Below are 14326 nucleotides of genomic sequence, written 5' to 3' on the forward strand. Positions count from 1 at the left end.
TAATAATGAAGCAATAGAGGCTTTGTAGACTCCTGAAATCATTGATAATGGCAGAATGGCCCGATTCTCTCGAGAAGACGAAGATGATAAAATATTACATCACTCACGTAAAAAGTGTCACGGAAATAAGAGAAGAAGACGAGTATGATAACCTGGAACCCGAGGAAATGTTTCCTTCGCTTTTGTATGTTTCGCCTGGATCTAGTTGTCGCAGGGCAGGATGAGCGGTGTGAGGTAGGGTGAGTGCTTGATTCCGAAAGAGATGCCGAAGTCGTTGGTTTGGCAGCAGCGTATGGGCGGCGGCAGATACTTGGCCGGACCGGGGGTTTCAGGCCCGCCAGGGGGCGGGTACACCTTGTCCGGCATCGTGTAGGCGGGCGCCTTTGGCCTGATTAGATTGACTTCGCCCACGGTGTAGTCGGCCGGGCCCGGCCATGGCCGGTAGATCCAGAAGCGTGGGTACCCCGACCTGTAATCAGAGGAAAGAAATATGCTAATTTACCTTCCACACTTCATGGATGTTGAATAACTCAAAAAACCTTAAACATATTTTCACTTAAGAGGTAATATCAGATTCGTACCCCCCTCTCCCCCCCTCCCCCATGAACCATGGACCTTGTCGTTGGTGGGGAGGTTTGCGTGCCTCAGTGATACAGTAGCAGTACCGTAGGTGCAACCACAATGGAGGGGTATCTGTTGACAGGCCAGACAAACGTCTGGTTCCTGAAGAGGGGCAGCAGCCTTTTCAGTAGTTGCGAGGGCAACAGTCTGGATGATTGACTGATCTGGCCTTGTAACATTAACCAAAACGGCCTTGCTATGCTGGTACTGCGAACTGCTGAAAGCAAGGGAAAACTACAGCCATAATTTTTCCCGAGGGCATGGAGCGACCGCAGCGGTCGCGCGGTTCCAGACTGATGCACCCAGAACCACTCGGCCACACTGGGGGGCTCATTCGGATCTCCGGGCAAGGACTACTCAGGATGACGTCGTCATCAGGAGAAACAAAACTGGAGTTCTACAGGTCAGTTCGTGGAATGTCAGATACCTTAATTGGGCAGGTAGGTTAGGAAATTTAAAATGGATAGGTTAAAAATAGATAGAATTAGTGAAGTTCAGTGACAGGCGGAACAGGACTTCTGGTCAGGTGAATACGGGGTTATAAACACAAAAATCAAATAGCGGTAATGTAGGAATAGGTTTAATATCGAGTAAAAAAATAGGAATGCGGATAAGCTACTATGAACACCATAGTGAATGCGTTATTGTAGCCAAGATAGACACGAAGCCCACACCCACCACAGTAGTATACGTTTATATGCCAAGTAGCTACGCAAATGAGGAGGAGATTGAGATAATGTATGATCAGATAAAAGAAATTATTCATATAGTTAAGGGTCATGGGGGACTGGAGCTCAATAGTAAGAAAAGGAACAGAAATACAAGAATTAGGTGAACATGAACTGTGGGAAAGGAATAAAAGAGGAAGCCACCTCGTAAAATTTTGCACAGAGCATAATTTAATCATAGCTAACACTTGGTTTAAGAATTATGAGAGAAGGTTGTATATGTGGAGAGACCTTGAGACACCAGAAGGATTCAGATGGATGATATAACGATTAGACAGAGATTTAGGAACCAGATTTTAAATTGTAAGACATTTCCAGAGGCAGATGTGAACTCTGATCACTGCAGATTAAAACTGAAGAAACTGCAAAAAGGCCGCAATTTGAGCAGATGGGACTTGGATAAACTGAAAGAACAAGAGGTTGTAGAGGGTTTCAGAGGGAGTATTAGGGAACGATTGACAGGAAAAGGGGAAATGAGTACAATAGAAGAAGACTGGGTAGTTTTGAGAGATGAAATAGTGACGGTAGCAGAGGATCAAGTAGGTAAAAAGAAAATGACTAGTAGAAATCTTTGCGTGACACAAGAGATACTGGTTTTAATCGATGAAAGGATAAAATATAAAAATGCAATAAATGAAGCTGGCGAAAGTGAATAAAAACTTCTTACAAATGAAATTGACAGGAAGGGCGAAATGGCTGAGCAGGAATGGCTAGAGGACAGCTGTAAGGGTGTAGAATCATGTATCACTAGGAGTAAGATAGATATTGCCTACAGGAAAGTGAAAGATACCTTTGGGGAAAAGAGAACCACCTGTACGAATATCAGGAGCTCAGATGGGAAACCAGCCCTAAACAAAGAAGGGGAAGCAGAAAGGTGGTCTATATAAGAGAGATGTACTTGACGGCAATGTTATGGAAATGGAAGATGACGTAGAGGAAGATGAAATGGGAGATATGATACTACGTAAAGAGTTTGACAGAGCACTGAAAGACGTAAGTCGAAACAAGGCCCTGGGCGTAGACAACATTCCGTTAGAGCTACTGATAGCCTTGGGAGAGCCGCCATGACAATACTCTTCAAGATGTATGAGACAGGCCAAATACCCCAGACTTCAAGAAGAATATAACAATCCCAATTCCAAACAAATCAGATACTGACCGGTGTGAAAATTACCGAACTGTAAAGATCAGTTTGGATTCTGGAGAAATGTAGGAACACGTGAGGCAATACTGACACTACGACTTCTCATAGCAACTATGAATCAAACTGCGTGCATATGGAGTATCGTCTCAGTTGTGTGACTGGATTCGTGACTTCCTCTCAGAGAGGTCACAGTTCGTAGTGATAGGTGGTAAATCATCGAGTAGAACAGAAGTGATATCTGGCGTTCCGCAAGGTAGTGTCATAGGCCCTCTGCTGTTCCTGCTTTACGTAAATGATCTAGGTGATAATCTGAGCAGCCCCCTTAGATTGTTTGCAGATGACGCTGTAATTTACCGTCTAGTAAAATTATCAGACGATCAATTCCAATTACAAACTGATCTAGAGAGAATTTCTGTATGATGCGAAAAGTGGCAATTGGCACTAAACAAAGAAAAGTGCGAGGTCATCCATATGGGTACTAAAAGAAATCCGATAAATTTTGAGTATACGATTAATCGCAAAATCTAAGGGCTGTCAATTCGATTAAATACGTAGGAATTACAATTACGAGTAACTTAAATTGGAAATACCACATAGATAATATTGTGGGGAAGACGAAACAAACACTGCACTTTGTTGGCAGAACACTTAGAATATGCGACAAACCCACTAAAGAGACAGCCTACATTACACTTGTCCGCTCTCTGCTGAATAATGCTGCGTGGTGTGGGATCCCTACCAGGTAGGATTGACGGAGGACATTGAAAGGGTGCAAAGAGGGGCAGCTCGTTTCGTGTTATCGCGCAATAGGGGTGGGAGTGTCACTGATATGATACGCGAGTTGAGGTGGCAGTCACTGAAACGAAGGCGGTTTTCTTTGCGGCGAGAACTATTTACGAAATGCGAAAATATTTTGTTGACACCCACCTACGTAGGGAGAAATGATCATCATAATAAAATAAGAGAAATCAGAGCTCGAACGGAAAGATTTAGGTGTTCCTTTTTCCCACGCGCCATTCGAGAGTGGAATGGTAGAGAAAGTAGTATGAAAATGGTTCGATGAACCCTCTGCCAGGCACTTAAGTGTGAATTGCAGAGTAACCATGTAGATGTAGGTTAAGGAAAGAAAAACCTACATTAATAGCATTTGTAGACTTAGAGAAAACTTTTGACAATGTTGACCGGAATACTCTCTTTCAAATTTTGAAGGTGGTAGGGGTAAGATACAGAGAGCGAAAGGCTATTTACAATTTGTACGGAAATCAGATGGCAGTTATGAGAGTCGAGGGGCACAATAGGGAAGCAGTGGTTGAGAGGGTGGTGAGACAGTGTTGTCACCTATCCCCGATGTTATTCAATCTGTATATTCAGCAGGGAGTAAAGGAAACAAAAGAAAAATTTGGAGTAGGAATTAGAGTCCAGGGAGAAGAAATAAAAACTTTGAGGTTCGCCGATGACATTGAAATTTTGTCAGAGACAGCAAAGGACTTAGAAGAGCAGTTCAACGGAATGGACAGTATCTTCAGAGGAGGATATAAGATGAACATCAACAAACGCAAAACGAGGATGATGAAATGTAGTCGAATTAAATCAGTTGATGCTGACGGAATTAGATTAGGAAATGAGGCACTTAAAGTAGTAGATGGCTTTTGCTATTTGGGCAGCAAAACAACTAATGATAGTCGAAGTAGAGAGGATATAAAATGTAGACTGGCAATGGAAAGAAAGAAGAGTGATTTGTTAACATCGAGTATGGATTTAAGTGTCAGGAAGTCCTTTCTGAAAGTATTTTTATGGAGTGCAGCCATCTATGGAAGTGAAATATGGACGATAAACAGTATAAACAAGAAGCGAATAGAAGTTTTTAAAATGTGATGCTGCAGAAGAATACTCAAGATTAAATGAGTAGATCATGTAACTAATGAGGCGGTATTGAACAGAATTGGGGAGAAGACAAATTTGTGATACAACCTGACCAAAAGAAGAGATCGGTTGGTAGCACACATTCTGAGGAATCGAGGGATCTCCGATTTAGTACTGGAGGGAAGCGTTGGGGGAGGGGGGAGGAAGGGGGAGGGGCTAAAAATCATAGAGGGAGACGGAGAGATGAATACAGTAAGCAGATTGAGAGGGATTTAGGTTGCAGTAGTTACTCGGAGATGAAGAGGCTTGTACAGAATAGAGCAGCATGGATAGCTGCATCAAACCAGTCTTTGGACTGAAGACCACAACAACAACAACAACAACATCTGACATATTACAAAACAAGCAACTGTAGAGTACAGTGAAGTGCATTGGTAACTCCAATACTATAGTAATAACGCATCATCAAAGAGAAAAATCAGCTTACAACACTTACTTACACTGACTGCATAACTGCACTGAAGATGTACAGAAGTTTGATCTTATGTTATACTCATATTATTCGATAGTATTAACAACATATCCACAGTAGTCGGTCTACTAAGAAATTCATCAGTGGAGTAGAAGAAGTTGGCCGCCAATAAATCCTTTAGGTTCCTAAGATTAACTTTGTTAGTAGTTCCATAGCTGTCACCAATTTATTGAAAATATGTATTCTTGACTAATGGGACCTTTCTGGACCAAAATAAGTGGCTTTCATGTTTATGTAAGTTATTATTTCTAGTACCGATATTATGAGCTGAGCTATTGATTTGAAAAAGACATATTTATGACAAGTTTCATCACATAAGAAATGTGTTGGGAAGCAGTGGTTAGTACCCCAGTTCCTTGAGCAGGCCTCTGCAGGACATTCTTGAGTTAATACATACTACATACCTTTGGATTCAGAAAACGTTAACTTGACTTGATGAGTTACCTATATATAACAACACACTTGGTTAAAGTTAACCATTCTGTTGGGACAGTATAAAAACAGTGGTACAAATTTATCCAAAAACTACAGAATTACTGAAACTGTAAAGTAAAACAAACAATTTTTCCATTACATTAACAATTATGGCTACAATAATGGTAGTTCAAACATATCATATCACTGGCTTGATACGGTTTTGAAAACAAATAACATACTGGTGCCTTTTTACTGAACTATGGAAAACCATTTAACACTGTATTATGCAGCATCTTAATAAACTGTCACACTATGGAATTATGGGCAATGGAACAGTAGACAAAAAATGTTCGGAATTTCAAATAAAAAATCTGATTTTCTTAATATAGAATAAGGGTTTCGACAAGGTTTTGTGTTGGGATTTTTCCTGGTGTGTTTTTGACTTGCGAAACATTTTACCATTTAAAGTTATGATTTTTGCAGATGGCATGACTTTAATCACGTCTCACACAGATTAAGTCATTGTATGGAGAAAGACTTCACCACGAAAGGGGCAGGTCAGCCCTTCAAGGGTAACTCACCAAAGTTAAATGGTACTAAAATTGAAAATAAACCCTTTCTCCCCTTCAAGACTCCAGACAGTAATTTACATTCGAATATCCAGATAGAAATGGCCTGTAATAAATTATCAATTTTAGGGTACTTAATGCAAAAACTAAATAGTTTTATCAGTCAAGAAGTCCTTACTGCTAATTCTACTTTTTTTCATACACATTTCATTAATGAGCGAATTTTTCTGGTAGTAAGAATGTTTTCCTCTTGCACAAATAATTTGTAGCATACATTTCTGGTTTAAGAAGGACAAGATCTAGCAAAAAATTCTTCGTTTAAGATAAAATATTTACTGTTCAATTTTGTACACAACACAGTTAATCCTCTACGGCATATGGCAAAGAAAAAGCTCATATGTGTGAAATCAGTGCCAAGTGTTAAAAATTACAAAACCAGTAATAGAAACACTGTAATTGCTCCCTGGAAAAACTTCCCAAAACCAGAAACAATCCTGACGTGTTAGAGCAAATTTTTTGCTAACAAAGTACCACAAAGCGTTAAGGGGATGATAAGAACAAATTTAAATTGTTAACAGAACTTGTGTAAAAAGAAAGGCCTTCCATAATACGAAAAATTCGTATTAAATTGTCTAAATGATGTAATTATTCAAGTCTAGTATGAGTCAAATCTTATACAGCCTAATTAATCAGTGCAATATTTAAGTGTGAACTGTTATATGCAAGTCAAGTGAGTTACATTATTGTGAAAGGGCAACCAGTCACCAAACTGATTAAAAGTTTTAATGATTTCATTCGTTACAGCCATTAGCGGTTCCAAATAATAAGTTCAGCTTCAGACTGCCATAGCACATTAATCAAGCATACTATTGATCATCTGTTACTTTTCTTTCCTTTTGTTGTCACAGTGTGCCATAGCGAAAAAGACAAAGACTGGAAATCACAGTGAAAGCGATTTTAAGCGTGATGTAAAAATAAATACGAAAATATATGTCTTACGAACCTACTATGGAAATGATCTAATCGTTTCCAAGGATAATATATACAAGCATGTAGCACCAAAATACAAGACATGTTCAGAATGTACTTTTTCGATAAAACTGGTTGACTAATTTCAAGGACAAGAAGTTGGCAACAGAACGCACTCTCGTTTGTCTCAGTTGGCTGAAAGCTCATGTTGTGGTGACTTGTTGAAACGAGTATTCTCCGACTTACGCCAACTCCGAGGTCCAGGTTCTTCTTGCAATAGGAAACGGGCCGTTCCAGATTTTTAACGACATCAAAACTATTTAAAGGGATGGTGTGATGTATCTTACTAAAAGTTACAGGTGGAATTGCGAGTTTAAAGTTGGGAGAACGGATGCTCATGATGAAAAAGGAATGGACGCAGCTCAGTCATGACTGATGAGATGGTGAACAAGATCAAAGAAATGATTCGTGGTGACCATCGATTGACTTTGGACGAGATGAACGCAATGTTTCCAGAAATCTCCACATCTCATCTACGGAAATCATTACTGATACAGTTGGTTCTCGAAAATTGTTTGTGAAATGGGAACCAAAGTACCCCACAGATCAACACAAAGTCGATCAGAATCACATATTCATGGGAGTTTCTCGAGTGCTTCTAACGGGAAAGTGAACGTAACTGACCTTTTGTGACTAGCATCGAAACGTGGGAGCCTCAATACAACCCTGATATGATAAGGCAATCAATGTAGTGGCGACATCCTTCCTCATCATCAGCGAAAACATTCAGAACCGTTCTCTCTGCTCGAAAAATCATGGCCTTTCTCTTTCGGGACCGTAAAGGGAGTCTCTCGTTGAATTTTTATTCCGGGACGAAAGAATTAATACTGTGCGGTTCTGTGGAATATTAAAAAATCAAAGAGAACAATACAGGACAATATAACGGCAATATTAACGAAGGGAGCGTGTTTGTTGTATTTGTTGATCTGCCACCTTCAAATTTTCATCGTTTCACCTCTCTGGATTTGTTTATGAGTGGAGAAAGGTTGTCTACCCAAGATGACGCTCTGCTGCCTTCAAACAATGGATCAAACTGATGGCAAGAGACATTTTTAGTCGAAGGTGTCATAAAGCTCATTCCACGGTTCACAATGTGCATCGAGAACGAACGCGACTACATAAAAAAACAGTGTCTGAGGTACAGCAGTGAATTTGTATATTTTCGATTTTAAATAACAGTATTCTTCATTTCTCGACATGCCTTTCAAGACGCAAAACTACTTTTAAAATGGCATTGTCAAACAATATTTCACTAACGAAAAACGGTACTATGTGTAAATGGTATCCAGTAACCATATTTTATTGGTTCGCAGCAACATGTACGTAGAGACCTGACATGGCAAGTACAGCATAGTGAACACAGCCAACTATGAACTGGTCTTCACTGCGACTGAGCTGTCACAAGGGAATGATGAGCAAGAGGTCAATGACGTACGAGAGACAATCTCGTCCATTCAGGTAAAGAGAGGGTGATTGCAGAGTACAGAATTTCCCAGGCACAACAGCAGCCATGAGTATACTAATGGAGTCTGAAGTTTAAACACTGAGAATGGCGGAAAACCGACGTTATGCTGAATTAATATCAATGATGTCTACCAGTCTACCATTAATAGCTAGCTTCAGTGAAACCAAGAACACTATTTGAAAGTAAATTACAAGCAAGAACTTTTGGTGTAAAGGGCTAATTGATCTGACAAAGATTTCTGGAGTTATTTGTGTTATAGAATGTATAATTAGGTACTTTACTAAGAAAGCAAATCAGCCAAACACAAATAGATACCGTAACCAGCAAGGTGTCAATGAACCATACTTCTGAAGCGCTTATTATTACTATTATTATTATTTCTTAAGTAGCCATCAAATGCAGTAACCTGATAACGAACTATGATCATTAATTCATAACTAATTAAAAATAGAGAACATACAGCAACAGCATGAAGTACAACTGATACACAGTGATAATAATAAAACTGTACATTTACATATTCGTACATGTTTTGTGTGACTGCTAATAGCAGAGGTTTTATAATGATATTGTTGTGGAAATGGGCAAACAGTACAAGATACAACTGTGATGTACTGAATGATAACGATATTTTAAGAACATTAAATGGTAAGTTGGCTACTGTCAGTTATAAGATGCTTATTTCTAGAGTAGAAATGTAACAATAAGTGTTTACTCATAATTAAGCTTTTACTAGAGTACCTAATGTAATAAGAATTATGTTGTTGGTACGGTTTTCATCGACATATCAGTCTAATCATATTGATGTATTTAGAGTTATTGTAGCGTCTGTTGTCTAGATTTCATAAAACTATTGCTTAATAATCTACTGAGAAGGTTAAACACTTGCATACATAATGAAAGAACTACCAGTATGAGGAATGTATGAACGGACATGGAGAGACAAATGTTATGAGGACAAATCTGTGTTCTTCTGGATGGCATTACAACCACATATATTAGCTTGACCTAGCATGAATCCTGTTTGTGGGGTGTAATAAAGTATATATTCTTCCTTAATAACAGTCGTCTTCCCAAATGCTAGTCCAGAGTGCTAACAACTGCAACACCTCGCTCGGTTTATGTAGAGTTCTGTGAGCAGAAATCAGTAAGTTAAACCAAATTTTAAAAACTGCCTAATATTTTGAGTATCGTCTCCCCCAAAAACGAAAAGATCCAATTAACAGCTGCCTCCTGTTCTTTAAGTATCTCATAGACTTTCAAGTATTATTGTATTATTTCAACATGATTTCCGTTGCAGTAATTTTGCTGAATGTATTTAAAATTAAATAGAAAGATATTGCATTGCTCTGTAATATACAAAATTTATTCAACCAGAAGTACTTTTATTTAACTCAGTCTGACATTTTAGAATCATTTTAAAGTCACTGAAATAAGCATATTTGAGTCGATTGCTACTTTAAGATGGATTCTTTAGCTTGAGGGTTTTAGGTAAATTAGTTCTCCTCTTTCTTTCCATGAGCTTGATACCATATTTTCCTCCTTACCTTTTTAACTATCTGTTTACCATGGATGACAAGAATGATGATAAGATACAGTGTGTCAGTTCCTCAAATAACACACTAATACTGTCATTCTTTGATATATATCAAATCTGGAGACTAAATTGTTTCAGTTTTCCACAATACAGAAGTTATACAGAAAAATGATAGCTGATTCTTTGTTTCATAGATGTGCCTTAGTGCGCATTTAATGCCTCAAAATGTATAATACTTGGTAATTATGAGAGATGATGTGAGAAGACAGAACAACAATTTGGTAGGAGCAGCAAATAAAAGAAATAGAAATGCGAAAAAAGCTACGTTGTGTAGATGTCATAGTCCATCAGTGAGGTGGCCTGTATAGAACAATTTTGAATCTAAAAAAAAGAAGTGTATACAAAAACTAAAATAGTATGTAATCAACATTTGGAAAAGAAAGCAACACACATTAATGATGAAATTGTAGATTTAACTGATAAATTCTTGTGCTGAGGACAGCTGCCACATCTGGTTTTGTGAGTTGGCAAAGCCAACGAATGTGAATGCAAAATAAGAATTGCAGCAATAGGGTGATCTGCAGTGTACCTCAGGATCTCACATACTCTATATTTAATACTTGTCATCATGATGCCTAATAAACCCTGCTTAGTGGCTGACAGCCATTTATAATTATGTACTGAATCTATTGTCGCCAATATTTGCATCAAATTTTTAAAAAATTTCTAAAGAAATAAGTAAATTCACTAGACAAATTCAAAGTTTTTGTATTAAATGAAAGATAAATATATGAAAAGTACTTTGGTACATCATCTATGAAACTTATATGTGGGGTATGGTGGGGGGATGTCATTGTATACCTATTATTCCAGTACCACAGTGTAAAATGTCAGTTGTAGCTTCTCTACGAGGAGTTTGTTGACATATTCTGCAGTGAATGCACGTCAGTTAGCCAAATCCAGGACAAATTCAGAATGAAATTTTCACTCTGCACTCGGCAGTCGCTGATATGCAATTTCCTGGCAAATTGGAACCGTGTGCCGGACGTAGAGTCAAACTTGGGACCTTTGCCGTTGTCGGGCAAGTGCCCTACCGACATTTTTTTTAATTCTTCATTTAGTTCGTAATGGTTCTTGTCATTTTGTCTGAGCAGATGCCACAGGACATCCCTTTAGGATCATCGTTGAATATTTAACTCTTTTTTTTTTTTTTTTGTTAGAGAGGGCAGCCAGCCATCTGACCGAACACGCTGAGCTACCGTTCCGGCGTCCAACTGAGTTACACAAGCACGACTCACGACCCGTCCTCACAGCTTTACTTCCGCCAGTACCACATCTCCTACCTTCCAAACTTCACAGAAGTTGTCCCGCGAAACTTGGCAAGACAGGCACTCCTCCAGGAAAGGATACGCAGAGACATGGTTTAGCCACAAACAGTGTGATGTTTCCAGAATGAAACTTTCATTCTTCAACGAAGTGCGTGCTGATATGAATCTTCCTGGCACATTAAAACTGTGTGCCCGATCGAGACTCCAGCTCAGAACTTTTTCCTTCTGCGGGCAAGTGCTCTACCGACTGAGCTACCCAAGCACGACTCATCACTCGAAACGTGCTCGGAGAGCACAGTCGTAGAGCACTTGCCTACTAAAGGCAAAGGTCCCAAGTTCGAGTCTCTATCCAGCACACAGTTTTAACATGTCAGAAAGTTCCATGACAAATTGTTTTCTGTACTTTGAATATTCACCATTAAATGTTCTAATGGTCCCATACTGATGAACAGTGTTCATGATCAAATGGAGAAGTGAGTTTGGTAAGAGTTCTTCTTAATGATATTACACAGGGTGAAAGGTATTTAAACCGACAAACTCTTGGAGGTTGTAGGGGACATCAAAACAAATATTTTTCCCTAATGTCATTTTTTCCTATTAGGAGTATTTAAACCGGTAGATGAAGATTTCTCTGGCGGCAAATTAATTAAACCAACAAACACTTTTCCATTTTTTTATGACCAAGAGACAACACTTTAACACAATTTGAATTACAGTAGATTTTCAAAAATGCCTCCATTGACATGTAAACAAAGTTTACACCGTCGGATCATGTTCTGTCTGACACGGGCAAAAACCCCAGGAGTATCTTGAATTGTTCCTGCTGCTGCTACTATCCGGGCTACCAGATCCTCTTCTGATACAACACTAGTTGTGTAAACAAGGTTGCGCATCTCTCCCCACACAAAAAAATCCAGAGGGGACATATCTATGGATCGAGCAGGTCATGGTACAGGACCATCTCTGCCAATCCACGTTTTTGGGAACCGTCGGTCCAGGATTCGACGCACACGACGACTGAAATGTGCCGGCGCCCCGTCATGTTGGAACCACATGCGTTGTCTTGTAGGGAGCGGGACGTCTTCCAGCAAGTCTGGAAATGCTCTGGCGAGAAAATTGTAATAGTGCCTGCCATTTAATGGACTAGGTAGAAGATATAGCCCAATTAAACAGTCCCTAACAACACCGACTCACACATTAACGAAGAACCTAACTTGATGTTGATCAATCCGCTGTGCGGCTCGTCCGTTGTGGTGCGCTACGTAGTACGCACCAACCGCATCAGTGTACTCACTCCAGGTGTATCGCTCCATTAGTAAACAGAGACAATGCACTACTACACTGGTGGACAGCAGCTACCTACAATTGAAGAGCGTAATATGCCCTCTAACAACTAATCGTAATACGGCCTCTAACAACTGAAGAGCGTAATGCAGCCTCCACCGGTTTAAATAATCCTCATAGGAAAAAATGACATTAGGGAAAAATATTTGTTTTGATATCCCCTACAACCTCCCCGAGTTTGCCGGTTTAAATACTTTTCACCCTGTATATCTTGAAGATTCCTTACAGGAATTTTTTTGGCATCTGCTCTCCCCACAGCTAGGACCATATGGTTATCCCACCAAAGACGACTTTTGGGCGAATGTATCTCGTTATTTGGCAAGTGCGACTGATTACAGTATCTGCGTGTCAGACGTCACTGGTTGTCGTCCCTTGTTTATGTGATAAGCAGAAGATGCAGGCACTCACAGGGAATAGGAGGGGGCGTTGGGCTTGTAGATGACCTTCTCGCCGATGACTACCGGCAGTGTGTAGGCATTGGGCGCCGGCGGCCGCGTCAAGCTGCGCTGCTTGTGGCGGTCGTTGAGGCTGTAGTGCGGCGCGCGGTTTGTCTTCAGCACTGGGACGTCCTCCACGCGGTACGCCATTGGGCCCGGGCTCTTCGGCATCGCTGCACACCAACACTATGTGGCATAAACACTCTTCAAATGCTATGCTCTCACACAATTCGAGTTTCATTCACAGGCTATACGCAATATACGATGATAACGAAATTAATGTACGCATCGAGACATTGTCTCAGACAACATCAGTAACTAGAATGAAATTTTCACACTACAGCGGAGTGTGCGCTGATATGAAACTTCCTGGCAGATTAAAACCGTGTGCCGGACCGAGACTCGAACTCGAGACGTTTGCCTTTCGCGGGCAAGTGCTCTACCAACTGAGCTACCAAAGCACGACTCACGCACCGTCCTCACAGCTTTACTTCTGCCAGTACCTCGTCTCCTACTTTCCAAACTTTACAGATGCTCTCCTGCGAACCTTAGAGAACTAGCACTCCAGAAAGGAAGGATGACTCCTGAAAGAAAGGAAGTTTCATATCAGCGCACACTCCGCTGTAGGGTGAAAATTTCATTCTAGAAACATCCCCCAGGCTTTGGCTAAGCCATGTCTCCGCAATATCCTTTCTTTCAGGATTGCTGGTTCTGCAAGGTTCGCAGGAGAGCTTCTGTAAAGTTTCGAAGGTAGGAGACGAGGTACTGGCAGAAGTAAAGCTGTGAGAAGGGGGCGTGAGTCGTGCTTGGGTAGCTCAGTTGGTAGAGCACTTTCCTGCGAAAGGCAAAGGTCCCGAGTTCGAGTCTCGGTCCGGCACACAATTTTAATCTTCCAGGAAGTAACTCTTGTAGCTAAGATGTAGTGCTCCTATCATGTTTAGAGATATCGCAGAGGCATCTGTGTGGCTTCAGTGGCATTAAAACCTAAACTTTAAACGGCTTACACTGATTTTACATATCTGATTACATAAATGGCTCTACAAGAACAACAAATACATATAAATGGATATGTGAAAGACCTTCGACATAACTACGAAACGCTTTGAACAATTTGAACCAAGCTGGGTACACATAAGAGTGGACAGTTATGCAGGGGGTAAGACACGCCTAGCACCACTATTTGAGGGTGGAGGTATGGATGAGAAAGTAATAATATGTACGTGTAACTCTGGAATGCCTGAAACAATTACAACCAAATATACTACTGGCCATTAAAATTGCTACAGCACGAAGATGACGTGCTACAGATGCG

The 14326-nt window shown here is 40.2% G+C and overlaps 1 protein-coding gene across 1 annotated transcript in view; it reads right to left on the reverse strand.

Moving 5' to 3' along the window:
- Window positions 1-201: 201 nt before the first annotated feature.
- The window catches only part of LOC124795761 (outer dense fiber protein 3-like), a 94646-nt gene continuing 80521 nt past the window's right edge, over window positions 202-14326 (reverse strand). The window contains exons 3-4 of the mRNA XM_047259844.1: window positions 12986-13187; window positions 202-469 (exon numbers count right to left, since the gene is read on the reverse strand). Coding sequence (XP_047115800.1) covers window positions 202-469; window positions 12986-13187 — 470 coding nt within the window. The remainder of the gene's footprint in view (window positions 470-12985; window positions 13188-14326) is intronic.

This window comes from Schistocerca piceifrons, chromosome 4 (assembly GCF_021461385.2).
Source record: "Schistocerca piceifrons isolate TAMUIC-IGC-003096 chromosome 4, iqSchPice1.1, whole genome shotgun sequence".
Classification (NCBI taxonomy): Eukaryota; Metazoa; Arthropoda; class Insecta; order Orthoptera; family Acrididae; genus Schistocerca; species Schistocerca piceifrons.